This window comes from Micrasema longulum, unplaced genomic scaffold (assembly GCF_059751315.1).
Source record: "Micrasema longulum isolate JH-2025_06_02 unplaced genomic scaffold, ASM5975131v1 h1tg000823l, whole genome shotgun sequence".
Lineage (NCBI taxonomy): Eukaryota > Metazoa > Arthropoda > Insecta > Trichoptera > Brachycentridae > Micrasema > Micrasema longulum.
The window spans coordinates 157,063-184,377 of NW_028278015.1; the positions used below are offsets into that span (position 1 = coordinate 157,063).

General features: G+C 33.2%; 1 protein-coding gene across 2 annotated transcripts; it reads left to right on the forward strand.

Moving 5' to 3' along the window:
• LOC148278827 (SWI/SNF-related matrix-associated actin-dependent regulator of chromatin subfamily A containing DEAD/H box 1 homolog) lies at positions 1-26,604 on the forward strand. Of its 2 annotated transcripts, none has more exons than XM_088230833.1 (15): positions 1-289; positions 2,782-2,975; positions 4,331-4,626; positions 5,348-5,519; positions 6,135-6,319; positions 8,790-8,983; positions 10,142-10,280; positions 12,498-12,633; positions 15,758-15,895; positions 16,126-16,365; positions 17,074-17,301; positions 18,280-18,491; positions 21,295-21,453; positions 22,233-22,363; positions 25,195-26,604. In XM_088230833.1, exons 1-15 carry the CDS (start codon positions 157-159, stop codon positions 25,269-25,271), a joined length of 2,634 nt encoding a protein of 877 aa, XP_088086959.1. In that variant the 5' UTR covers positions 1-156; the 3' UTR covers positions 25,272-26,604. The 2 variants fall into 2 exon arrangements, with proteins under 2 accessions (XP_088086959.1, XP_088086960.1); XM_088230834.1 differs by having other exon boundaries at positions 22-498.
• Positions 26,605-27,315: the final 711 nt, after the last annotated feature.

A 27,315-nucleotide genomic window follows, 5' to 3' on the forward strand; every position in this document is an offset into this window, starting at 1 on the left:
ATCGCTGAAAAATCTATGACATTTCACTTTGATTTTTGTTTTCGTGCGCTGTTTTCGCGAGACAGTTTTCCGCTTTTCGGTTTTGCGGGACGGTGGTATTCGATAATTTTTCTAAATTAGTTCATCAAATATTCGCGCATAAATATTATTTCAGCGATGTCCAATTCCCCCCAGTCTAGCCCGAGTTTACTGAACAATCTCAGACAATACCGTTTTCAGAAGGCTCCTAGTTTGGCCGCCGCCAACAACGGAACTTCGGGAATAAATGGATTATCCAACACTCTTGCTTGTAAGTTGTTGGCCATAATCTAGATAGTGTTCGGAAGGTTGATCTAAACACGTGTTTTTGACATTAGTTATTGCCGTACTATATTGTATTATACCGCAGTAGAGATATAAATACGGCGGTGGGCTCTCTCAGCTGATTGCTTGGACCGACGTCTGTTAGCAATTCTCAGTATTCCCTTGCAAGTTGCGACATGTGGAATACTATTGCCGGTATTAAATTTATCTTATTCTATGTTTTTGTTTCTGTGTTTTACTACTTAAATATACATTGAAACATGTTTTACAGTGTGGGCATAAAAAAGGCAACCTCACCTGTCAGTAAGCTCACCAACTTAAATCGTCGAATAGTTGATGATTTACCATTTTAATGCAGTTTATTTCAATAAAACTAATTGAGAACTGCCTATTTGATATATCGTTGATAAAATTAATTGTGTTTAATATCAGCCTGACCTTCACATATTTTATATCATTCCTTACAATGTGCTCATTTTCTTTTCGTTCAATGAAACGTTAATTATTTCAATGAGCTCTTAAAGTATTTTTTTCTAGATAGGGAAAAAGTTTACTTAACCATATGTGGAAATTGTAAAAAGTAACTACATACTAAACTTAACACATTTCAAAAATTAACCTTACCTTACAAGATTTCATGAAACCATAATTGTATGTACTAAACACTATTTTTAAGATTTTAAATAATATAAGGTACATGTTTCATTATAAATACACCTGTAATTATAAAAATCCATACTTGAAAACACCTAGATATTCCTTATAATAATATAATTACATTTAAGTAGGTATATTTAAAAATATATATAAATATATTTTTATTCTTAATCTTGTCTGCTGTACGGTGTGGTGGTTAGCATGTTGGGGTTCTATTCACAGTGTTCTAGGTTTGATTCCCTGCAAAGTTATGTTGCGATGAGACCTGTACACCATAATCTGCAGACGAGGAAACGTGTTATTGGTCGCTTTGCATTTATATTTTCCTAAAATATAATCATAATCATTCCCTCTCTGAACCTAATGGTGCATAGGCCACTGCATTGGTAAACTAACCGCAGCGTATCTCGATCATTTTTGTCACGTGAAGGTAAGATGATCAGGCCTACTCTTCAGGTGCCAATCCAGGGATTATGAAATGTTCTGGTTTAAAAGCATCTTTGTCCCGTAACAGTGTCAGGAATCGAATCTGAGACTTGTGGCATGGTAGGCAAATGCACTTGACATTTTACCATGAGACATCCTAAAAACATATTAGTAGGTATGCTTAACTAGCCAATCTTATATTGCCCTATAAAACATAAACCATACTACCAAAGCTCTAAAGCCCAAACCAACGCAACACTCCTTTCTTGATTTTGTCAATAATGCTAGTCTAAGCCTTAACATGATGCCCGGATCTTGACATTTGTACATTTATCATACATCGTTTTACTACCCATTCGCCTGAGACACACCACACTTTCGACAGCATTCAACCTACTTTCATTATTATTTTTCCAACCCCATACTTCACTCCCAAACACAAGGGCCGGCACCAAAACTCCATTGTGAACTGCTGGTTTTGCCTCCTGCGACAAACATTTGTTTGCCAAGGTAGATTTAAGTGGACCGTTCACCCTGTTCACAGCACCCACCCTCCCTTCAATATCTTGCTCAGTCTTCCCATACCTATAGTCCTTAAAATATAGCTAGATTAGAATAACAGTTGTCAGCAAAAGTGACGACATAACTTTGTAGTGATGTCTAAGGAGTGATTTATATTGACACACGAAAAATCATTCGTATCTGGCATGTTATATAATGCTTGACATATAAATCAACATAAATCCATAAAATCAGCTTTAAAACTAAAAAAAACTAAAATTAACCTAATTATTAACGACGTTCTTTCAAGATTACATCATTTTGCAAAAAAGTTAGAGATAAGACAAATTGATCAATGTATATGATTGAATAAAAAAATAATTCATTTGATGTTGTTCATGAAAAAAAGATTAATGTCTTATTTTTTGGTGAATAATTGTCTTAAATACACTATAATAGGCTTGCTTTTGCGTTTTTATATCAATTTTCGGAAACAGAGTTTCATGTTTGCATGAAAAAACTGATAAAATCAATTTGATCGGTACATGATCAGTGATCAGTAATTTCCCATCACTATTGACATTAGTTTGGCAGCTGTCATTTTAATCAAGCTAAATTTTAAGGACTATAGTAAACATACTTCCCAGATAAACAAATTCTTCTTCTGGATTCAGAACATCTTTAGGTGCCAGTACAAGGACAGTGAAATATTGCAGTGTAAAACCGACTACATAATATAAATATTTCATGTTGACCCTCCGGAGAATCGAACCCAGAACCTCGAGCATGTTAGCAACCACTGCACCACTACAAGGCTGACTTTTAACCACTCGATTTCCTTTTTTCTGGATTTTTACCTGAGAATAGTCTTGAATTATTATCAATTGTTTGCAGCCTCTTCGTCATCAGCCTCAGCGCCATTGCGGGGCCCTACTACCTACAAGAGAATTCGTCCCATGGACTCGGAATCGGAGAATGAGACTTCTCCTGTGAAGAAAATCCCAGCAGTGGCTCCTGTGATAGACAAGTCCTTACAAGACAGAAGATTAAATAACATGATTCTCATGTTTCCCGATATAAGTTCATTGGTAAGTAGGATTGATGATGTTTTAATGAAAAATGTACCTCTGTAGCAGAGTAGATGTAGTAGTCTCCGGGGTGCTATTCTGAACCACTCTCGGGGCACGAGAAAACAGTTTTTTCCAAACAAAATACACGAGATAACATGGCCGCGAGTGCGTTCGGAATACCAGCCCTGGTAGCAAAAAGCCGTGTTGTAATAGGTGTATGGCTTCGCTTCCGCTGTTTTATTCCAAAATTTATTAAATATTTAAAAAACTGGTTATATATTCATGATTCAAAGTAATGTCCATCGCTGGCCACTACTTTCTCCTATTCAGGCAGTTTACAAATCACGCCTTAAAAAACTGGTCATCTTTTGAAGTAATGCACAAATCGATTTTTTTTTTACTTCTTCATAAGACCGGAAGTGCTGGTCAGCCAGGCCACGTACCACTAATCGAAACAAGTGATATTCAGAGGGAGCGACGTCTGGAGAATACGGCGGGTGGGGTAGGGCAACAAACGCTGTTCAGCATCTCTTGTTTTCAACGCGTACGGCACCCAATTTCCTTGCTTCTGAATTATTCCCAAAGTTTTGAAATTGCTTGTTTAGTCACTCCCAATGATCGTGCCAATTCTTCTTGACTTTGAATGCTGTCTTTGATGTGAAAATCACCATTGTTAAAGTGTTTAAACCACTCATGATACAATCTTTCTCTCACCATAACGGATCAATGAGTGGATCAAGCCAAATAGGTAAAATGTGTGTACTGTTTATGAATTTTATTTTATTGGTCTATATAAATTGGTTATGTTTTTTATGAATATTTTAGTTTTTTATTGTTTATTTTGTTAATTATAATTAGGTTAATTGGATTAATTATGTTTTTTTAAATTATTATTATGTTAACTTTGTTAAATAGCTAATCTTAGGCATGTTTCACATTTTGTAAAATGTTTCCCTCGGCACGGGACACCCCACCCCAGTGAGGGAACATTATTCTGTATAAAAAAAAGAATACAAACAATGTGAAAGTATAAATAAATAAGTATTTGAGAGCATTAGATGAGCCTCAGCCGCAGATTTCTTCATATTGAAGCAGAAAATTAAAACCTCCTGCAGCTAGAATTTGGCTCGTAAACTGACATTTTCAATCGAGAATAACTTGATGATGCCGACACAAATCAACTAATGTGGTTATATTGATAGATGCCCAAGTTTATTGCATGATGTATATGATCAGGATGCAGGGAGGAATGGAGACAGATTCTGCGGAGGCCAGGGCCCACAACGGGCTGTAGAGTCACTAATGATGATAATTCCCAAAAAATTCATTCCTTTGTAGCCTATTCTCACTTGCCTTCAATTGTTTACTTACAGATAATCAAATCAGTCCTCATAAAGCACAACTGGAACGAAGAGCGCTCCCGTGATGAACTGCTCTCCCTGGACCCTGAGGAAGCGGAGATCAGCAAGAGTGTCAACAGCCAAAACAAGTTCCAGAATGAGTACATCAACATGGTGAGGAATGGGAATGCGCAGATCAACAGCCGACTAAATATGGCCATCAAATATTCCAATGTCAAGAAGAAAGTGCCAAAGCGGAGAGGCAGTGACGCTGGATCAGACAGTGATTTCGATTCTCGGGGACATAAAGATGAGAAGGTCTTCAACAGGTTTGTAAAACTCTGTAATTACACAGAACCATAATTTTTTATTGTAAAAACTAAGGAACACGGGATTGACGTGGAAGGAGGCGAGAGTTCTGGCTAGGGATAATGTCCACATGTTCCACCTAGGAGCGGATGTAAAAAAAGAAAATAAATATTTTCTATGAAGTATTATGTGATTGGATATGTTCAAAAAAGGATTTGATGTGGGATTTTTTCTAATATTTTGAGTATGTACAAATATTTGTAGAATAATACTGGGATTCAACCCTCTTAGGATTCATATAAAAAGATCAATATCTTAACTGAGATAAAGGAATTCTTTATCTCTCTTGAGATATTGGTCTATAAATGTTTATTTATTTATATATTTTAAACGGCTTTAGCGGCGGCTTTTACACTTAAGAAAATTGACACATAAAAAGTTTATGTTTGTACATATTTGTAAACATCGAATAGATATAGGTACCATATAAAATAAACAAATATAAAAATAAAAGAAACAATAATACTAATAAAACATGCATTACCAATTATTAGTTACACGTGAACAATGTAAATCACATTTTGAACACTGTACAGTCTTCCTAAGAACAGGTTTCCCTAGTGAGTAGGACTCTTACTAATTTAGAATAAAAAAGTATTTTATATGGTAATTCACAATTCATTAATTTATCTCGGTCTTAAACTCTGATGTTTCTTGATGATAATTGTGCATTTTTTCTAGCGATGAGGACTCAGATAATGAGATAACTAATGATTTATTGGGAGACAAGAAAAAAGTGTTTGAGTTCTTGAACACGGCCAAAGAGTCGGAACTACAGCAGTTGCAAGGGTGTTCAAAGAAAAAGGCCGAAGTTATTATGTCCCTAAGGCCCTTTAAGGCATGGATAGACCTGGTAAATTGATATTTCGTTTTACTTAAAACATTTGTGTCCAAAGTATTTGCATAACAATGATCTCTTACTACATCTAAATCAACTACATCTTCTGCGATAGGAAAAGTCATAGATTGTTCGTTCAATGGCACAGTACATTGCGCTGTTGCCAAAAGACGAAATATTGTTATTTTAATATATTTATTTTACACATGTTTTTTTTATACACGATATCCTGTGGAATGTATTCACCACGTAAAACTAGAGCCCGGTGTATGCAAATGAGATAGATAGATCTTCACAGGTCGCAGTGATGTCAGGAGCTTGAATAGCACTGACCCTCACCTCTAAGAATAATGCAAATAATGATCTTATGAAATAACTTAATAAAGCGTAAATAATAAAATGATTGTTTTAAATGTTTATTTCTAATAGAAAAAAATAATATTAGCGTTCTTATGATTTACCCAAATAATTTCAATTTTGGTGATAATTTTTTATGAGTTGTAAATAACTTAATATTAGAAAATTGGGGATAGAGAGGGTTTCAAACCTCGGACCTCTGATCCGCGAGTCTGCAACACAGCCACGGGACCACAACCCGATTATGACTAAAAAAATTCCTTTCCTTCTCAGGTCGATAAGTTCCAAGAGAGCAAGTACCTGAACACCGACATCCTAAACTCCACTCAGGAGCTGCTGGTCACCAGAAACAACATCCAGAAGTTGATGAAGAAGTGCACCAGCCTCGCCACTCAGCTGGAGACAGCTGTTGCGGCCGGAGCTGGAGTGAAGCAGCAACCGTCCATTCTCGAACCCAAGTAATTTCACTTATGTTGTATTTTTTAATAAAATTTACATCTGTATTTATATCATTTCCTTTAATTGCATTTTTGGTTAGAAAAATTTCTTTGGATTATGTACTGTACTGTCTGCTTAATTAGATTTCAAGGCAGATTATTTACTCGAGTGATACTTTAATCCACAAATTTGGAATATCCAGTGACCGGTTTCATCGCTTTCGCGACATCTTCGAGACTGGTATCTTTATTAAGGAGTTCAATGTATTTATACAAAACAGAGGTAAAGATAGAGAATTCAAAATTATATGAAAGTAAATAAAATAAAGTTATTTTTATCTTAAGGATCGTTATCAACATTTTTCAGGTCAACTAATGAGTTGATCTAATGCTATTTTAACGAGTTTAAGTATTTTATTTTTAGTGTCCCATCCTTCTTGAGTGTGATTTTTGTCAATTATGATTTCTGAAAAACAAAGGGTAAAAAGTCATTAGTAAAAATATATTACAATGGGTATAGTAATGGAGAATGCACACGTGTTATCTGTTTATTAAGTAATTCTACGTCGGGTTTATTTTTCAATCTATTAATTTCGAGAATTTCTAGTTTGTCAAGTTTATGGCCTTTAGGTGCAATGTGAATTATTTTTACATTATTTTTTAAATCAAAGGAATGTTTATTTTCTATTAAATTATTGGCAAAATTAGAATTATCTTTGTTATTAGTCTATGATTGTATGTGCTCTTTTATGCGTGTTTTAAAGGCTCTACCCGTTTGGCCTACGTAGCATGTATTTTTACAGTCATTTCAATTAAGAAAGTAAGTTCCTGAGTTGGAAAACTTATCTTTTTTGTTATTAGTACTAACCAACAAATTAGCTAAGGAGTTATTATTGTAAAAGGCTGCGGTGCATTTATTTTTATTTATTATTTGTCCAATTTTATCACTAGTTTTTCCAAAATACGAAAGTTTTGCCCAACGCTTTCGGTCTTTATTATTATTATTTGTTGTCAAACTTTGGGTTAATTTATTATTTAGGAGACGCTTTTGTTTCTTTCTTATTAGGTTATCAACTAATGTATTATTATATTCATTATTTACCGCGATAGATTTAATTATGTTCAACTCATTGTTATAATTATGTTTGTTAAGCGGTACCAATAACAGTATATAAATTAAGGAATGAAATACAGACAATTTATGTGAAATATGATGTCAAGAATTATTATGTTTAATGTTATCACTATACGTTGGTTTCATAAAAATATTAATATGTATTTTGTTTGATTCTATATTTAATGTTAAGTCTAAGAAGTTGATTTTTTTCCCTCCTAACTCCATTGTAAATTGGATTGACTTATTAACTGAGTTTACCAACCCACAAAATAATTATATCATCAACATATCGACGATAGAATTTAACATATTGAAATGATTTTAGATTTACTATTTTATTTTCAATAAAGTCCATAAAAAAATCTGCAAGCACGGGCGAGATCGGGCTCGCCATCGATAATCCACAAGGTTATATATAAAATTTATCATTAAATTTGAAAAAGTTTTGGTCTATACAAAGTTCTAAAATATTTTTAATCGAAGATGTCGCGAAAGTGATAAAACCAGTCACTGGATATTCCAAATTTGTGGATTAAAGTATCACTCGTCTTTTATTTATATTATAAATTACAACGAACTTCCATCAAGATTTTTCACTTACAAACTTAAATGTTTTGCATAGGTTGTTTAAATCTAAAGTGGAAAAATCCTATGTTTTCCTGTAGTAATTCCAGTTTTAAATTAAATTTTATATAAAAATTGGCAACATCCGTACCGTGTTTTATTTCAAAACCAGGAAGATCCGATGTGGCCAATTACAGGTGTATTTTTCTCAATATGGTCGCTAGTTTGCATTTGATTTGTTGCTTTTTAAAATTTTTTATTTAATTTTTCTTTTAGGTTAAATATAATTTTATTTCATTTTTATAGATATATTAAAAGTGGTGATAACCGTTACATAGACAATAATAAATGACTGATAAAATCAAAATTGGTTACATCCATTTATGAATTTCTTAAAAACTAGTTAAATCCAATTCATTATATCAAACTCAGTTAAATCCATAATAAATATTTATTTTAAATGAATGCCCTTTAATCTATTATTATTTTATTTATATCATTTACATACATTTAAATCGCTCTTAAGATCTAGATCTTGTTTGTCTTTGCTAAATAGTTTTATGTTCTTTTTGTTCAGTTTCTTGCATTTATGTTTCTTCATGTAACTGTTGTAATTGGCTTAGGCCGTATATACAATAAATAAATCTCCTTTTAATAAATTAATTGAATTGTGGTAATCTGTCATAGAATAATGTTGTTTTTTTTACATTAACAGACACAAAAATTTACTCATATATTTTGCTTGGCAGTGCTCTTTTTTTACACAGATACTATATTTATTTTATATAAGAAAATGCCTTTGATTTTCAGTCTTACGCTAGCCGCATACCAGTTGGTGGGGCTGAACTGGCTAGCTGTGCTCCATGCGCAGAAGGTAAACGGTATCCTGGCTGATGAAATGGGACTCGGGAAGACGGTGCAGGTCATTGCCTTCCTAGCGCACCTCAAGGAAACCAAGCAAGCCCAAGGGACCCACCTCATTGTTGTACCATCCTCTACATTAGGTAACTTTAAAGTTTTGTATTTTTACACGAGATAGAAATTGAGCAATGAAATTTTAAAAGTGTCTCATCTCTTTGAAAAAATTATTACTATTAAATGAAGACCAGATAGTTTTCAGCTGATATGCACCTCTTATCTTTCTAGTCTCTTAAGAGTATTGATTTTAATTTGACTTAAATTTTAAGTAAATCATTTTAGTGAAATAATTTATTTTGACGTCTCATGTTATGGGTTTATTCAAATGATTTAGAAAACAGGTGGGCTTTAAGTTATTTCTGAAATATCACTTCACCCTCACAGTTTCGCACTTCTGCTGCGAGAGCATTCCATGCCATAAGGTCTGCGACTACAAACCCGTGGTCATTGAATTCTTTGCGCTGGCTGCGTACAAGTATAATGACATTTCCTATCGCTGTAGATGTACTTGATCTAAGCGTAAGATGTCTGGCAGCTAGTTCATCTGAAATGTACAGATTTATTCTGGAATAGTGTTGTGCAGTTACTTTTACATAAACTAACAGAGTTTATATTCCACCCTTTGTGATGCGCACCGCCAGTGTCATTCTATATGACTGAACATAGAGATTCCAAAAATAAATCTATCTGCAGTGTTTGATACAAGCTGTAGGCACACCATTTTATTCATTTGTAGACCTGCGTAGATAGTATTACAATAATTAATCCACTCTAGACATCAAGGACCAATTGTTTTATCTGGCACACACATTTTTTTAGTTGTAGTATTTAACATCAATTTGAATTAACACGGTCTAAACGGATAAATCATTAAATTACAAAATTCTTCAAATGTCTTTTAATGTATGTTCATATAATTAAATTAGTTTTTAAACTTGCCTTGAATATCCAAAACAAACAAGCCAGCCAGAATCCAGCTATCAATCTAAAAACTGACTATTCTGTGTAATGCCGTCTACCAACTTAAGCAGATTTTTTTTTTGTGTTTATGGATAACACTAATTTAAAAATAATTCGGTAGCTATGGGAGTAAATAAATCATTAAATTTGCATATATTTTAAATTGAACAAAAATCCCCAAAGGTGACGCAAAAAGTTTCACAGGAGTCTGGTTGCGATTTGTAATTTAAGTTATCAAATGTTTTCATACAGCTTTGACATTTTGATTTGGTTTTCTTTTCTAGATAATTGGAATTTAGAATTTGCCCGTTGGTGTCCCTCCCTCAGGGTCGCCATGTATTACGGTAACCAGGATGAGAGGAGAATGCACCGAGTTTCTTGGGCTCGAGGGGGCCTCAGTGAAGTAGATGTCATTCTCACCACGTAACTATTTTAATTATATTACATTTATTACGAACATTAAAATATATAAATTTGATAAATAATTAGAAATATCAGAGTTTCGAAGTTCAAAAAAATGATGGCAGGTGACCCATGACCCAGAATAATAAAGTGGAGACTGTGGGCAAACAAAATAAGTGTTGGAAGGCCACAGAAAAGATGGGTCGATGACATTGCCTCGATAGCCAGGAAAACGTGGACGATAAAGCGGGTGATAGGAAGGAATGGAGACGTTTGGAAGAGGCCTTTATCCATCAGTGGAGAGAATAAGGCCGGAGGAGAAGATCAGAGTTCAGATTTGAGTTTTGGTTCACTTTTTAGAAAACAAAAACCAGTTTTTAATCAAATAACAGCCTTGACTTAGGGGATGGAAGAGCGAGACGTATATTCTATATAAGTTTGACCTCAAGTAAAATTGAAAATTAGAAAACCAAAAAATTACATATGCTTCTGCCATCTGACTATCGACTTCTACTATTACTATACTATTCGGTTCAAATAAAAAGATCTGTTCACGGTGTCAACAGTGTCACACAAAAATGGCATGTGATATTTTTCATTCTAATTTCAAGAAAAAACTTTTAAACATATGAAATTATCTTCAAACATGTAAAACAAGGTCTTTATTTATTTATTTAATAAACGCCCAGAGGGCTCTTATAATATACAGTTAAAAGTACATATAAAATATCATAGAAAATAACGCTGTGCAACACTTGAATAAACTAGCAGTTCACAACGGAGTTCTAGTTCCAACTCTAATGTATGGGAGCGAAGTATGGAATTGGAAAAATAATGATGAAAGTAGGTTGAATACTGTTGAAATGCGATCCATCAGGCGAATGTGTGGTAAAACGATGTATGATAGGTGCACAAATGTCGAGATCCGTGAAGTGTGTAAGGCTGAGACATGCATTATTGACAGAATCAGGAACGGGGTGCTGCGTTGGTTTGGACATGTAGAGCGAATGGACAGTGAAAGAACGGCTAAAAGGATCTACGATGCAAATGTTGATGGATGCAGAAAACGAGGAAGACCGAGAAAGACATGGTACGATCAAGTCCATCAAATACTTGAAGATGGACATGTCAAAAGTAGGAATAATCGGCGTGCGTGCATGAGAAGATGTATGAATGTAGAGGAAGCGAGGTCTGTATGCCAAGATAGAGTGTTATGGCGTTCTATCCTCTCTGCCTACCCCTACAGAGAAACGGTGTGATTGTTTGTTGTTGTTGTGTTAGAAAATAACAAAAATAAACTGACAACTATTACACTTAACATGTAATTCATTCTAAAAAAAAAAAAAAAGTAAAAGTTTATAAAGTGAAGATGAATGGAGAAACACATTAAATAGGGGAGAATTGAGGGGATGGCCATTCGATGGATAGGATAGCTAATTTGATAGCAGCAGCAGTGGTGTGGAGCAAGTCCAACAGCTCAGCATAATTATTAGCTGTTCTGTGGATGCTTACTAGGGCAGGGGAGAATGGTGGGTGGAGTTTGTCCTATTGTACTCACACTGGAACATGTGTCGAAGTCTGGTGGTCCTTGTGGGTACACGAAAGTTTAACAGAGACGGTAATTTTGGGCAATCTATTATGGTGCATATCACTTTGTGCAATGTCTGCCAACAAACATACCAGTCTTGATTTCATTAATAACAAGTTGTCTTCTTTCATAAGATCACTGAATCAAATCAAATTATAACCACCTCTCTCCCGCTTCCACTCCCACCAAGTCTACTATATACCATTGTGTCTTTCTACTTTCTTTAATAATAATTTTCTATGCATACATATGTCCTTAAAAATGCCTATTGGGCGTATATATAAATAAATAAAACAAGGAAAATAATGTAGATTGCAACTATTTCACATTTCCTTAATCTTTTAATTACCAAATTACTGGTATTCGATCTGGCGTCAAGTTCTAACTTGTCAATATTTAAACTGACAGTCATGGGCTACGGGACATCACCATGTTTTGTGTGTGAGCGAAAAATATAGCTAAATTATCGTTCTTCTTTATCACTTGAGCCACACATTACATCTAGTTTATATTATCATAGATTTTGTAGTTGTCACTTAAAACGGACACAGACGCTTTAAGGGTTAAGAAATGTTTTAAACTATTTTATATATCGATACATATTGTCATTGAAACCTTTACAATAATTATTATCAAATGTTATTTTTCAGTTACAATTTAGTTAGCAGTAGTCCCGAAGAGCGTAAAATGTTCCGTGTCACGCAGATGCATTACGTCGTGTTTGACGAAGCTCACATGTTGAAGAATATGTCCACACAGAGATATGAAAACCTTATACGTATCAAAGTAAGAAAACTTTTTTTCACCACATGTCAACATTGCAAGAATTTTAATTTTCTAAAATACATATTTAAATTTTTAAGGCATTTTCAACTTGTAATTAACTGTATCCAATTTTAAGTAACATTTCCCATTCTGCCTATGTTTGAACATGCATATTTCTTCAATTCTTCCATCTGTTAATTTTTCTAAAGGTGAGCTGAAACCTTTATAGGTTTAGGTAAAATTCATCTGACTGAATTATTTCAATTGAAGAAATATGGATGTTACACACTCTGTAAAGTGTCTACTCAACCCAGCCATTGACATGGCATAAATGCTTAGACATATATTATTTTCTCTAAAATGATCTCCATATCTGTCCATATGTTAAACTTCATTAAAAAATAATCAAAATATACTTGAATTATTGTATGAATGTATGAATGTAGTGTCCTGTGTACAATATGTATACGAAAATGCAGTTGATTTTTAATAAAAATACCATTAACCCTTACGCTGCTACGCAGTTTTTCAAGAATCTAATCAGAAATCTTATTATTAATACATTTTAAAAATATTTTATCGAATACGTTGTTTCCAAACACACTACTGTTTTAAAAATTAATAGCAATTCCAAGAAAAATCTTCCATTTCATAAATATCTAATTCAAGCCCAGTGGAGTGAGCAAGATGGACAACTCGTGCCGCCCGCAACACATTCTCGTACAGCGGTTGTAAACCCTTTCTTAATGGAAAATAAAAACAAACAAAAATGATCGCGCGCAGCAATCTCAAGGCGCATTGTTTTAATAGTTATTATTGAAACGACAGTACTATGGTGGTTTTTGTTGTTGATTGCGGGGCAAAGTGCCCTTATTATCAAACCTACCACTTCCATCAATGCATGCTAAACAAAATTTGAGTAAAATATATCTTGAAATTTGTTGCAACAGAGAGGGAACACATTTTTGCAAAGGGAATATAGAAGTCTAGGCATTTACAGGACTTATGATCTGTAATTGGCTGTTTTAAATGGCCACTTTACACACTGCGAAATATTCACCATTCACGATTATTTTTACATTACCTCAACTCTTGCATCTGTTGACTTTTGCAAACTAAAAGAGCTGAAACCTTTATTGAATTCGGCGAGTTTCATCTGGATAAATTATTTCACCTCCTAGGTAATGCCTAAAAATACTTAAAAAATATTTTTCTTATGCAAATTATTTCGATCAACAATATTTTGAGTATGTCCAAATGTTTGTATGGAGTTATTTAGATTGAAACTTCGTGATAACGGGTAAATGTACTAAGAAGTGATGTTATTTCTTGGTAGATGTTATAATATAATTTTAATTTAAAAAATAATGTTTTCGTACAACTGTCTCACAAATTGATATCACTTCCAAGAAAAATATTCCGTTTCACTAATAGCTAGTTCACGCATAATGGATTGAGCGAGATAGACAACAGTTGCTGAAATTACAAACAGCTGTGGTAAATTACATATTGTGTACATTTATATATATTTTTAATCTTACTTTATTACTCCAACTGACAAGTTAACTCTGCAAAGGGTCCTTTTTATTGTGAATAAATGTACAAAGTATATCATTTAAAATGATAACGGATATTAAAAGTGATATAGAAATAATAATACCTCACCTAGAAACTCGAAAGCTTAGCAGCTCAACCTATTCCGAAAGTGAATTCGACAATAACGATCAACTTCTAAGTGATAGTGATGATAGTTTATATGACTCTTATGAAGAGCTCAAAATCGAAGAAGCATTTCTGAAATATTTTTGGATCAAGATCGAGCTGATATACTTTATTTACCACAATTACGTTTTGTTTGTAGAATAGTTTCTAGAATAGAGTTTGTATAGTAATAATTACGTTTTGTTTGTAGAGTAATAATTACTACCTAATGAAAAGCTAAAACATTAAAATTTCACATTACTGTAGGTACCCATTATAATAAATCAACAAATGATTTTTTAATATTCAAACGTCCTAATTGACAATCATTTAGGTTCCATGGTGAATTAATTCTATATTTTATGGCTCTTTACTTATTTGTTTATATTCTTAATTACGGAGTTTTCCGGTGATATAGGGACCTTACTAGATAAGAGTTATTATATTAAAGGTAAAGTATTCAATTAGTTATTAATTACGGAAATACATCAATATTTTTGTAATCACTGGATCGGGTATAATAGCAGGGAAGACACAGAATATAATTATTTTTCTCAAATATCATATAAGTGATTAAAAATTCTAAATATTAAAATGATTTATTTTTTATTTCACTGTTTTTGCAATGTAAAAAATTCCCAGTTTCCGTTCCCGGCTAGCTAGAAGTTTCCTGTGTTTAGTCGTTTCTCTTTTTTAAAAACACTGCAAATTTAAACATCATAAATAAATGTATAATGAGGAAATTTAGTTGTTTAAAAAAATATATATATTTGTTAATAAACTACTAAACAAAGCTTTTTTTCAATTTTTATGTATCGTATTATCAGCGCTACGATTTTTTAAAGTTTTGTATTTCCGAAATTAATCCGCGTGTGACGTCGCAAGTTCTCTTTCGCTTCTTCTTGATTTGTTCTGTTGATTGCTCCATTGACGATTAGCAAACCGGAAATCTTCCACAACCCTCTTATCATTGGTTGATTCATATAAACAAGTGACGTCGTTCAAAGTAGTTCATTTTTATTAAAATATTTTATATTATTTTTTATTAATTTTCAAGAAACTTTGCTGTACAATTTAATGCTCGAATTTTCACCGCGCGTAAGAAAACATTTTTTGTATTAAATTTTCCGTAGGGCTGAAATAGGTACGAAACTGAATAATAACCCGTCGAATAAGTAATTTTTATGTTTTGAAAATGTTTTATACCACTGACGGTTAAGTGCAACAAGCAGTTCCCGAATTCATTTACCATTTTGGGGATTATGACGTCAGCATCAGTCTAGTTAGAACTTTATGATAGGGATTAACAACAACGATATATCGTTGTTTAGCAGTCTAAGGGTTAATATGTTAATTTAGGTTATTAGGAAAATATCTGGGAAACATTCTTATATTTTTACCATCTTATTTAAGATTTCTTAACATAGTTTTTATTTATTTTTAGGCCGCTCACAGAATTCTGTTAACCGGAACTCCTTTACAGAACAACCTTCTAGAATTAATGTCCCTGCTGTGTTTTGTGATGCCGCACTTATTTGCTAACAATACCGAAGACCTCAAAAGTTTATTTCAAAAAAATTCCGTAAGTTTCATTTACTAAACATTGTCTTAATCATCTCCCAAACATCGTCATCATCATTTTCTTATCCGCACACAGTGGTGCATAGGGCACTCCAACTGCACACCATTGGATGCGGATAGATAGGGATATGATAATGATTATAAAAAGCCCAGATTTTAAGACCCAAAAGATCAATGAATCGAAAACATAAAACAAAATTTCTTTTAATGTTACTATTATTTTTTCCGAAGAAAACAACGAAAAAGGCGTCTGAAAAGAGTGAAGAAGTGGACGACACTCCGCCATTTGAACAGACTCAGATCCTCCAAGCCAAAAGGATCATGAAGCCCTTTGTACTCAGGAGACTGAAGAGAGATGTTCTTAAAGACCTTCCCACCAAGTCGGACCAACTGGTCAGATGTCCCATGTTACCCTCGCAGCACACCAGCTACAAGCAGCTTATCCATTCCTTCTCTGCGTCCGATGGACAGGTATGAACGGTGCAATGAGGAAGTTCAGTGGTTTTTATATATTATTATCATCGCTATGATTTTTTAAAGTTTTGTATTTTGAAAATCCCCACCGAAAATTAAAAATTACACCGCCCGCGATGTCACAAATTTTGGTCGGTGAGTGTTTCTGACATTTAAAATTTGTGAAACCTGTACAAATTATTTGTTAAATCAGTTTTTGTTTTCCACAACAACATAACAACTCTGTAATTTATTGATTATTGCACCAATTTTTAGCATGTGTAAGAAAATATTTTTTAGATCCTATTTGCCGTAGCACGAACATCCTCTTTACTGTAAAAAAAATGGATCGCAATTGTAACTATTCTCTTAGTTTAATTTTTTCAATATGTTTTATAAATGAAACGAGAAAGAAAATAAAATAAGGCTGCGATTTCATAAAAAGTCAAAAACACAGAACTCGCTGATGCATCTTTAATATTACCAATAGAAATAAGAGAAGAAAAAAATACAAGTTGAAAAAATATGCCTTTGCAAATGAGTTAGTTCTTAAAAAGTGTATTGTGTATAGTTCACTGATAATTAGATTTATGTTAAAATTAGGACATTCATAATTATGTACGTACTATTTCAAGATGAAATAAATCAATCCCAATCAAAGCCAAATATTTTTAACATTAAATGTTATCCTTCAGAGGTGTTCTAACCTGCAATCTTTACGCCCAGATCCTCGCTACAAACGAGAACAGCGGCATGTCCATGATGATGGACATGCGGAAGCTCGCCAACCATCCCCTGCTGCTGCGCTACTTCTACGACGAGACCCGGCTCAAGCGCATGGCCGACTACCTGGCCGCCGATACCCTGTTCAAGGACAACAACCCCGTCTACATCCTGCAAGACTTGCTGTGCATGTCCGACTTTCAAATCCACCAGCTCACCTTCCAGTACAAGGTTCGTAACAATTTCTATTGGTATTGTTTTCTTGTACAGTATAAACTCATTTTTACGTTCCTCAATTTTACATTTTCCCGCTTTTTACACAGAAATATTTAGGTCCCGCTTTTTATAACCCCGGTTTTACATTGAATATTTTTCAAAACTCATTTGATCTGTCAAAAGACAACGAGCCGCGCGCCGCCGCGTGTATGGAGAAAAAAAATTGAGGTAAATAATAAAATGTGTAAATTATTGTCTCAAACAAAATTCAAAGCAGGTGCAGTGATATTGACCATTTTGTTTAAGTGTCTAATTTGAACATTTACCAAATAGTGGCACGCAGTTGACGTATGTTTAGGAAGAATAAAGTCTTTATATCAATAAATTACGATGCAGAAAGATTAAAAATTTGGCAATAGGCTCTTTTTGATTTTTATTCATCTTTACTTATTTCCTTTTTCTTTTCTGTTTTATAATTAACATATTAGTAAAATAATACTGATCGTTAAGTACCTACATAAAATTATTTAAACATGTTTTTTTTTAAATTTAAAAAAAAAACTCATTGTGGTATTGCTTAAAAAAATACAAAATATTTTTAATTATATCATTGGTAAATATGAATAATCCCCAATTATGACAGTTCTTACAATTTTTCTGCAGTATATTTAGTGTAGTCTAGTACAATAAATATATTTTGATGTGATTTCATTTTTTCCATACATTTTTAATTTCATCACTTGAGCGTTTTCCTCGGTTTTACACTTTTTTGTTACACCCTAGAAAACATAAAACAGGGGATTTACTGTATATTATTTTCTAGCCTAAAACCAGTTTGGGATGCTTCTTATCCTCAGTGGTGGGTATATGAATGCATATTTGAAGAGTGCATAATATGGTATTTGTATGAAAGCATTTGTAGAAAAAATGCCACATCCACTATAATTTCTTCATTTTACACTGAAAATTTTTACGTTTATATTTTTTTTGCAGAGCATAGTAAACATGAAGGTTCCAGACGAGCTGATCATCCGCTCCGGCAAGTTCAGCAAGCTGGACGAGATGCTCCCCAAGCTGAAGAGCGAAGGTCACCGCGTGCTCATCTTCAGCCAGTTCACCATGATGCTGGACATCCTGGAGCCGTACCTGCAGATACGCGGCCACCACTACCTGCGCCTGGACGGGAGTACGGCGGTCACGCTGAGGTAACACTTCCTTCACTCGACTGATCACCAAATTTCATCAAGATTTTATTTTTTTTACTTGTTGATGTAGGGAGCTTCTACCCTGGTTGGAGATGACTAAAGAAAAAAAAATATCTTGATTTGATGTGTATTTATTACATGTTGGATAAAATACGGAATTTGGTTACGAAGCGTAAAAGTAACGGCGATAACTGAATTGAACTCGTTCATGTCTGAACTCAACTCTATTGACTAGTGGTACCTAAAAGTGCTACTGCTTTTATAGTAGCTGTCCATAGTGTTCTCTTTGTTTCGGAGTGAGGAATCGAGATCATCTTTTATTTCCCTTTCTGTCAGCAATTTGACATCCGTGCTAGGTAATCAGTATTTTGGGTGTTTTTATTTTTACACAAAGGAAATGCGCAATTCACCTTCTGCACTGTCCTTAGGATGATAGTAGATCAGGCGCAGTAGACGTTGGTTTCCGGGTGAGTCCCACAATACCCTTATTTGGTATATTGAACACAGTCCAGGGACAATGAAATATTGCAGTGTGAAACCACTTTTCGAACCAATACTTAAAGTCGACCATTTACATTACATGAACCAGGAATCTAATCCATCATCGCACAGTAGGCGAACACGCCAACCATTATTACACTATGAAATAAAATTATTTCTATATTTTCTTTTTTTATATTTATCTCATTACGCTTTCCATCCTTACAAGACTGTAAGGCTTGATTTATTTGCTCCATAAGTAATATTATGTAAACATTGATCAAATAAAATAGGATAGAATTCATTAGTTAATTATGCCTTGATAAAGAAGCTTATGTAGCTTTGAAACCGGTCGGTAGGAAAAGAAAGTGGTTGAAAACTAAGCAACAGTATTTTAAGTTTGTCCAAATATTTGTAGACAAAATATTGGATTTCACACCCTAGGGTAGGGTGACCGGGTTAACAGTGAATCAGTGGTACACAGTGAACCACTTTACCTACAGACAAAACTATTCATATATTGTAGCTGAAAATTTGTACTTTACACCACATCAAGCACAAAAAGTTTTAAATCAGTCTGCTCTTGTCAGTGTTGTCGAATGATTGTGTCACCTGCGAGTTATTAAAATTCATCTGTCGCCAACTTTTATTCACGTAAGTATTTTTGGATTATTTTTCCCGCAGTGGATATGTTAGATATTTTATTTCAATCCAATTATGCTAAATCATTATTTGGCTATGGATGAGGGCCTTTAAAATGTTAATTACGGCTTTTTTTTTTTTTTGTGTCTCTGTGAAAACAATATGACACCATGGTACACAGTGAACCGGAACATAATGTACTATGCTAATAACACTATGTTTTTTTATGGCGTAAATATTTATAGCTGATTAATACTGAATTTTATATTCCTAAAACTAGTTTTAGAAAAAGGTGGGATTTAAACTGAATTTTTTTCCTGTTTTATAGTAAAAGTCAATACCCGAGTGCGTAAGTGTTTTTTTAATACAATTTCTTTTATGTTTTATAAACTTTGCTATTTGTCTAATTGAATAAAATTAAATTTGTTTTTCATATGTTTTATATTATTTCAAAGTATCAATGCTCATCATTTTCTATGAATTACATACTATGATTAAGTTGTTGGCCGATATGGTTCACTGTTCACCATGGGCTTGGTTCACTGTGTACCATACCAGTACACAGTGAACCAAAAGACTTTTTTTAGAAAAATAGTACATAACATTTTAATCCTCTCAAGTATTGAAGTAAGTATAATGCAAAAAGCAACTTCAGTAAACACTCAGTATTTTAATAAAAATTTGAGGTAACTGCGATTTTTACTGCAGACACAGTGTGATACAGAAAAAAGGGTGGTTCACTGTTGACCCGGTCACCCTATATTGAACGATCTAGAGTAACAAATTACAACAGAAATGGAGAACACTTTAAAAAAGGAAATATTGAAGTCTAGGCATTTACAGGGCTTATGACCTGTCGTTGGCTGGTTTAAGTGGCCACTTCACACACTATACAACATTCACCATTTTGCCTATGTTTGAACATCCATATTTCTTCAATGAAAAAGCAGCTGCCACAGACAAAGTAAACAATGAATACAGCTGAAAATTTTAGCATACTTCAGGGGTATATATACCAACATAATATTTTGATAATCGGACTCTCCAAACCTGCAAAATTTAAAAATTCCTGTTAATTTCTGAACACACCTCGTATATGATATTTTCGTATTGTGTCCATACTGTGCAACTCGGTTATTATTACCCTGTCTGCATAATCTATAAGTGAGAAAGCGCTACAATTAATGATATCGATGCTGGAAAGGCTATTTACTTTAAGCGACATTTTGCAAACTTTACAGGAGAGCCAATTGAAAATTTAAAAAAATAAATCTCATAAATTCCTTCATTCAGAACATCATCTATAAACGGGGTTGTTCCGAACACGCTAATAACGAAAGATGTATTCACCTATTTATTGAAAATATTTTACAAGTCCCATGTCGCTTAATGTAATTAGTTTTGTCGTTATTAAAACTGCGATGTCGCTTAAAGTAAATAGCCTTTCCAGCGTCGATATGAATCATAAATGTATCTTTACTACATTTTTTTATAGTTTTATTTCTTCGTCTACGATTTATCAGTGTATTTTTATTATTATTAGACAGTTATAGGCAGGCAGACTTTGCTGATGCGCCTATATCTCGTGACAACATTTATGAATAAATTTTAAGGATTCTAGTTGGAAGAGTTCAGATATATTTCATTGTTCAGTTCAAATGTTATATTTCTTTGTTTGCAGACAAGATCTTATCGACCAATATAACCAGGCATCAGAAATCTTCATATTCCTTCTATCCACGAAAGCGGGTGGGCTGGGGATAAACCTCACTGCGGCTGATACCGTCATTATACACGACATAGACTTTAATCCGTACAATGATAAGCAAGCGGAAGACAGGTGAGAATCACTCTTCAAGTCACTTCACTTGTGTTACCACAAGCAAAAGATGGAATATTCTATAAGTTCAGACATTTGAAAAAAAAAACATTTAGATCTGCCCTGTTGTAGCAAAATTAATTAAAAATCATAAATTTTATGTGTGCCCCCATTACTGTCAATAACTGACTGAATCTTCACACAAAAACTGGCCACAGAAAAGCGTCTCTGTCTTCCTTGTTACGAGTTCTATCGTGCTCTCTCTTATACAGATTTAATGCTGTATTCATTCTTCGCGTAGCAAGGATAAATATTTTTTGTAGTAAAGTCCATCATCACATTTTACTTTCCAAATCTGGTGTGAAAATGTCCATTTGAAGATTACAAAAAATACAGCTTCATCATTTAAAAAAATAAGAGAGATATATCAAATCGTATGTAGACTGGTGTGGCATCAATGCCACAAAAGAGTTATACATCTATTCCATTGTCCTTAAAGATAATTAGTCAGTCTTCAATTACTAAATTGCTATCATAAAATGGAATGGAAACGGGTTGCACATGGATCGATTAGTGGATCAATCCAAATAGGTAAAAATGTATTTTTTTATTTATAAGTGTTTCTGTTTGTAAGTTTTATAGGAGTTTATTATGTTTAATATATATTTAAGGCATGTTTCACTCAGCACAAGACAGTGAGGAGACATTATCTTGAATGTTAAAAAATTATACTAAAATTGTGAAAGAATAATAATAAACATGAATATTAAAATATTGAATAACAATATTGTTTTGTTTAGATGTCACCGCATGGGGCAGAAGCGTCCCGTCACCATCTACAGGTTTGTGAGTCAGGGAACTATAGAGGAGGGCATATATCAAGTGGCACAGGAGAAACTCTCGCTCGAGAGGGACATCACTAACAGCAATGGTGAGAATTTACCTACCTAATGTATCATTTGGCAATACAGTTAAACCTCGTTTTTACATTTCTCGATTTTACGTTTTCCCGCTTTTTACACCGAAATGTCAGGACCCATTTTTCTTCATACATTCTCGCACAAATATTCCCCCAATCAACGTCTTTATTCTACATTCGCGTGCCATCGCGTGTGCCACGCGAATGTAGAATAAAAACAGGTAAACAACTGATAAAGGATAAATTATTGTCTTAACCTAAATTCAAAGCAGGTGCAGTGTAATTGACCTTTTTGTTTAAGTGTCTTCCTTTAGGATTAGTTTTAGTTTTCATTGGAACAAAAACGTCATATTGACTTATACAAATCATGATACGCAGTTGACAAACGCTTGCGAATCAATAAATTGCGATGTTTAAAACATAACAAAAGAAATATTTTAAGTTATAAAAAAGATGGTTCAAAAAATTGTCATACAAGTGTGAAACAATTTAGCAGCGATCTATATGACAGTTGTTTTTGGTAATGCCATAGAAAAAAAAGTGATACTGTATAAATGGACATTTAGGGGAAAAAATACTCTATGATATTTTACGCAAATTCAAAATTTTATTTTTGTTATTTTTTATTTACACATAAAATAATTTTAACATGCCGTTTTAAAATCAAATAAAAAAAAACAGATTTCATAATATTGTTTTAAAACGTACAAAATAAAAATACATTTTTAGTGAAATCATTGAAAATAGTTAAAAGAAAAAACGATCCCCAATTACCACCGTTCTTACAACTTTTCTGGAAGTATATGCAAACTATAATAGTGTAGAAAATTAATTTCATTTATATATTATACTTAGATCATATTTTTTCCATACATTTTTTATTTCCTCACTTGAGCGTTTTTCTCAGTTTCACACGTTTTTTTTCTTGCTACCTTGAAAAATTTTAAAAGGGGGTTTATTGTATTTGCATTCGGCAATAACATTTGAATAAAGACTTCCGGTACAAATCGTGTTGATAAGTTACATTTTTATTTCAGCATGACCAATGCTGGTTACCATGCTCTTTGCCAGTTATATTTTCAACCTATTAGATAAGTCTGACTCGTAGTAAATAACCGAATTCAAATGTATGAACTAAGAGTTGCACTCATATGAACTTAATTCATTTGTAAAAATAAAATTAAAACAAATTTTATGGACAACTTTGTTTTATCATTCATTGTTTTTTTCCAAATTTAAAAATGATCCCCTCTTTCCGTTCTCATTCAATTGAGGGAATAATGCTGCTAAATTTATGTAAACACCTAATATATTGTACTTTAAAATATTATACGAAATTATAATTACTGAAATATTTTATTTATAAATTTGTGTTCTTTCATCTTTTTAATGAGCGTAAAATAAACGCAGCGCTAAGTCTTGAATATTCAAAAAAATTAAAGGCTAAAAATATTTATTTATTTTCATTTTACATTTAATACACAATAAAATTAAATCTGTACTTTTTAAATAGGAATAAAATAATAATAATGTTTTATAAATAAACTGAACCGAGATATTTTGGTCATTTACATGTGTTTATTGTACACAGTAAAACGTCGCCTTTACACTGTTATAGTAAAGGTATGATTAGAGTATTTTATTAATAATAGAAACCATAAGTACTTCAACATTCTAACCGCGTTGTGTGGTTGACGTGCATACAATATGGCCACGCTTCCCGTCAGTTCTTCCACCGCGTGACCAGTTGTTCTAATTTCATCCGCTAGTGGCACCGGGAGCGCTCTAGCTAGTACCACGTGATCTGTAGCATCAGCGTTCACCGCAAGATGCTCGTAATAACACTTTGTTTGGTTACCAGGACCCCTCGGGCATCGGTAGTCGCTTTCATCTTTTCGTGAACAATAATACAATATGTGAAAACAGTGCTTTATTTATTTGGTTCTTTATTGTTTACTTTTTATCATAAACACTTGGCTAACTTACTACTCTGCTAATGTATATTTTTTATGTAAATCTTTGTCATAAACTCTCAAATTATTTCAAACTTAAAATCCATTTATATGGTTTAGGATTCCAACCGTTTATGCGCTCAGAAGCTGCAGAATGTGTAGTAATCCAGCTCTTATTTATTAACTTGAAAATAATTAGTAAAATCAAATTTAATTTTTAAAATCATGCGAATGGGGGCTAAGCTTCATACCGTCCATGCGCTCTGTAGCTGCTAGACATGATGTAATCTAGCTAATCTATCTGTTATTAAATTAAATTATAATTCAATAAATTATATTAATTAATTATCAGGTTGTGGTATATAGTTTCGATTTCAATTAGTATTTTTAAAAAAATCAGAATAATTATTCGTCTATTAAAAAAAATCGAACCAAACGGTTATATTTTAAACCAATTATTGAGACGCTCATTTAGAAACAAAGCAAAAAAAAATTAATTGAGTTGTGGTCCTGTGGCAAGTGTCTCGAACTCACGGTTTAAAGGTCCGTGGTTCGAATCCCACTCTACCCCAACTTGATTCCCATTTTCTAATAGTGAGTTACTTACAACTCATTGAAAATGGCCCTCAAAATTAAATATTTGGGTATATCAAAAGAACGCAAATATTTATTTTTATATTTAAAAAAACGAGGAACTCCTAACCGTCAATGCGCTATGTAGCTGCAAAACGTGTTTCGATATTTATTGTAGAGCGCCCTTGAGGTGATTTTCACAAAAATGGCGCCATATAATTTATCCACCATAATAAAAAAAAATATTAAAAAAACTGTATCAAATTGTAGAAAGTACGAAATTAAGAAAACAGCAAATAATTCTTACTATTGTTTCAGAAAACGAACCCCAGGAGATGAAGAACGTGGTCCGCTTGCTAAACTCCGCCCTCGGGTTAATATCACCCACGAAATAGTGTCTGTTTTCCTAGAACCAAATATGTCTGTACTGCCCTGGATTTCCAATAAGTTATACATATATTCCTTATGATAAATGTGATGCGACGGCAGTGTTCACTTGGTGATATTAACCGGTTTAAAATATTATTTTACACCCTAGAAATTAACACATAGTAAATATAGCATTAAGTTAACTGCTTAGTTATATTTTTTGTATTTTATATTCCTTCCATAACTGACAGTTATGTTTTAGTAAAATTCCACAGATCAAAACATATTCTTCCGATTGAAATATGTTTTTAATAAGTAGGCGCCCTGCGATGGTGTCGTGAAATGAGGTTCCATACGCCTAGATTTATTTACTTTCCACAACTGGTTTGTGTAAAACTGTACTTTAGCCCTGGCCATTATTTAAAACCATATATTGCCTGGTTTCAAATATGGCTGGGTATATTATATAAGAAAAACTGGTCTATTATTTAGCAAATGTAACCGATCCCCTTAAATCTATATAAAATTAAGGTGTTTTAACATCATTTTATTTATTTATTAGTAATCAGATTCATACAGATATATCCATACCTGTACGTATAAATAGAGCAAATTTAAAAAAGCTGATAGTACGAGTACATCTACGAATAGCGGGCTCTGCCTTCAACAGAATGAAGGCTGTCTGGAAATCAGATATTTACTCAGTGAAAACCGAATGCTACCTAATACCACTTGCATTATACGTGTTCTCTGCGGATGAAACGTAGCACGTCACTGGGGGCCAAAACAGCAAAATAGTGAATTTTGAGAACAGGTTTCTAAGAGAAATTTTACGGTGTGCGTCAGTTTGATTTTGTGAGGAATGAAGATAAAAAGTCACGGCGACTTCCGGTGACAACTGTCATCAAACGAAGATGATACGGTTGGTTGGGCCATGTACTGCGGATACCTCCCGAGATCCTTGGCCACGTCTGCCTTCTTTACGAGGCATCAGGTTCCCAACGTCCTGGACATTTACTGCCGACTGTTTGTCGCGAACCTGACTCGGAAGAATGCTCAGGAACTGGCAGTTAATGCTGCCAGTTCCTGGAGGCTGTGGACGCCATGTGCTCCAACTAGTGGACATGGAATGATAATTTTATTTAACACTTTACTTACATATAAGGGCGGGCATATTGCCTTAAGGCAATTTTTTCCTACCTACCCAAACCGTTCAGTTTGAGAAAATTACAAGTACATGGACATATTCTAGATAATTATGCAGAATCTTACAATTTTATACATCAATTTAAAACAAAAATTGACTAAAAATTTACACTATACCATGAAGAGAGGAAAGGAGAGGTGATGGAAAGGAAAGAAGAAGGAGAAATGATGTACGATAATGATAAATAGCACAACTTTTTTGAAAAACTAAGGGGATTACAGTACTAGCTCATTAATTTAATTTAATATTATATTAATCTCAATTACAGTAAACTTATTACCTCACGTGAATTTTTTAACACTTTTAAATATTGATTACTATACTTTTAAAAGCGTCTTCGGGGTTTGTAGTTTAAATGAAAAAGAAACTACATTTTTTTTATTCATGTGAATGTCAAAAATTCGAGTCGGGTTGTGATCCTATCATTTGGATATTATAGATCAGTGTTTTTTGACCTTTTTGAATAAGCTGAGGTCTGAGAAATTACTCATTTGACCAAATTTTTTTTTATCATGGTTATTTTAAGGATCATTATTTAATTATATATATTATTGTAACTATAAATTAATCATTTTAATGAAATAATTAAACGTATTTGATTATTTCCATTTCTGTTTGGATGCAGAAATTCATTTAAATTATTTTTTGAGTACTTCTTAATCGTTTGCTCTTGGCGGAGGAGTTGTGGTCACGTTGGCAATTATACTATGTTAACCAAACATTTATATAATCAAATTCCTCCAACCTTACATAAAATTAATTAATTTTATCATTTTAACCATGAAACGCTATTCATTTGATTAATTTAATATTTTTTGCAATCATAAAAACTATTACATTGTAAAAAAAAAACCTTTGTGAAT